The following is a 1,690-nucleotide window of genomic DNA, read 5'->3' as shown; positions in this document are numbered from 1 at the left end:
TCGTATCTCTAGAGAATGTACATGGTGGAAATAAGGGGTCCAAGGCAGACCAGCTGTGGAGAACCAAGGTTAACCACGCCCCAAACATCCCATCTCGTCTTGCCTTTTTTTGTTTCATTTTTTCACAGCACAACTGACATCCCAATGTCCAATTATTTACTGTTCTTTTTTTAGAAGGCAGAGATAAAATTACCCAATATTTTTACACACCCACGGCGGTGGTGATCAGTACACAGTCCATCAAAATTCAGTTTGTTTTGAGGCCCCAGGGGGAGGCTGGCACTTGGAGATGAAAGGAGGCATCCTTGGCTCTTCCACACCCAGGGGTGGGTGAATTTTTGCCCCGGTGGAGCTGAACCAGGCTTCTGTGGTCTCCCCTGGCGAGCACTGTGTTCCCACCACTGAGGCCTTCTACCAGACCGCCGAGAACAGTGCTTATCCACAGAGCTTGATGAAATACAGAGAGAACTGTCTTCAGAGACACAGCCCGAGTCCTGGAATACTGAGGAAGCCAGCAGGCAAGAACCCGTGCACCCAGAGGTAGGTACCCACGGGAGAAGATCACCATAGCATGGACTGGGGTTGGGTTGTCATCTGCGGCCATCTTCTTGACCCCAGATGGCATTACGAGCCGCTACTTCCCTTTGCCAGGGGGGGAGCACTTCTCCTGGACTTTCTGTGGGCAAACCTCCACGCACTTTGTCTGAGCTAGCTCCTGGCATGGCTCTGCACACGGAGGTGGGCACTGGTCTTGGACTTGCTGTGGGCAGTTGTCCAGCTTTAACTCCTGGCACTGAGGAAGACACACCTCCTGAGCTTGCACTGGGCACTTCTCTTGGCAGGGGTCTTGGCAGGGGTCCTGGCAGGGGGGCAGGCACACCTCTTCAGCCTTTGCCAGGCACTGCTCTTGGGTCTTTTGAAGACACGGAGGAGGCACGCATGGCTGCTTGCTCTGGTGCTCGTTGAATGACATTCTAGGGTGATTTGCAGAACCTGAAACAAACACAAGATTTGAAATGATCTGCATTGACAGTACCAGGTGGGGGCTTCGGGTTGGGGAGGTGGGCGGTGGAGTTCACACCCTAAGAACTCATTTCTCTGCTGCTTTTTACCCCTTTCCCTCTTCGATCCCCAGGTCAGCTCCCTCTGATGCCCCTCTGCCTATAAGGTGGGAATATCCTCGTAGCTTTTGTCTGGATATCCAGCGCCCCATGCCCCAGTCCCACCACGGTTCTTTGCCTTCTATTTGACCCATCTTATTGAAAATCAGGTGCAAGAGACTAGACAGAATACCCAGGCTGGTTTGAGAGGCCCAAGAAATGGCAAACCACTCCAAAGATCAGGGAGCAGTAGCTCAAGGAGACAGAGCAGCTAGGGAGAGAGGGCACAGGTGTCCCCACTTACCTGACGCTCAACGAGACTCAACAGAGGATGGGATTGCGGAGCCCGGCCAGGTACGCACTTTTATGCAGTGCTTAGTCCAGCCTCCCACAGGAGTGACTGGCCACGTGGGCTGAAGCCCTAATTGTGGAGTCGCCATAACGAGCTTTGTCTGAAACTGCCCACAGTTTGAATCACTGCTTGGGATGCCAGCTAATCAGCTTGCACTGTGGCCTCTGGGTCCTCGGCAGAACTCAGGGAGGGGCTCTTCTCAGACCTCTCATTAGAAGCAGCAGCAAAAGAATGTTCA

General features: G+C 53.2%; 1 protein-coding gene across 1 annotated transcript; it reads right to left on the bottom strand.

Annotated features, from left to right (window-relative positions):
• Positions 1–634: 634 nt before the first annotated feature.
• PRR9 (proline rich 9) lies at positions 635–1,420 on the bottom strand. The gene is made up of 2 exons (XM_033091988.1): positions 1,405–1,420; positions 635–993 (listed from the first exon to the last, which is right to left on the bottom strand). The coding sequence occupies exon 2, from the start codon at positions 971–973 to the stop codon at positions 635–637; it is 339 nt and encodes a 112-aa protein (XP_032947879.1). The 5' UTR covers positions 974–993; positions 1,405–1,420.
• Between the last annotated feature and the right edge of the window lie 270 nt (positions 1,421–1,690).

The sequence above is a fragment of the Rhinolophus ferrumequinum genome, chromosome 22, assembly GCF_004115265.2.
Source record: "Rhinolophus ferrumequinum isolate MPI-CBG mRhiFer1 chromosome 22, mRhiFer1_v1.p, whole genome shotgun sequence".
NCBI lineage: Eukaryota > Metazoa > Chordata > Mammalia > Chiroptera > Rhinolophidae > Rhinolophus > Rhinolophus ferrumequinum.
The sequence above is the reverse complement of the archived record's forward strand: the minus strand, read 5'-3'. Positions and strand labels throughout refer to the sequence as shown.

Bases quoted from the DNA above. Each gene is read 5' to 3' on its own strand.
- PRR9 (XM_033091988.1), bottom strand. From the start codon at position 973: ATGTCATTCAACGAGCACCAGAGCAAGCAGCCATGCGTGCCTCCTCCG.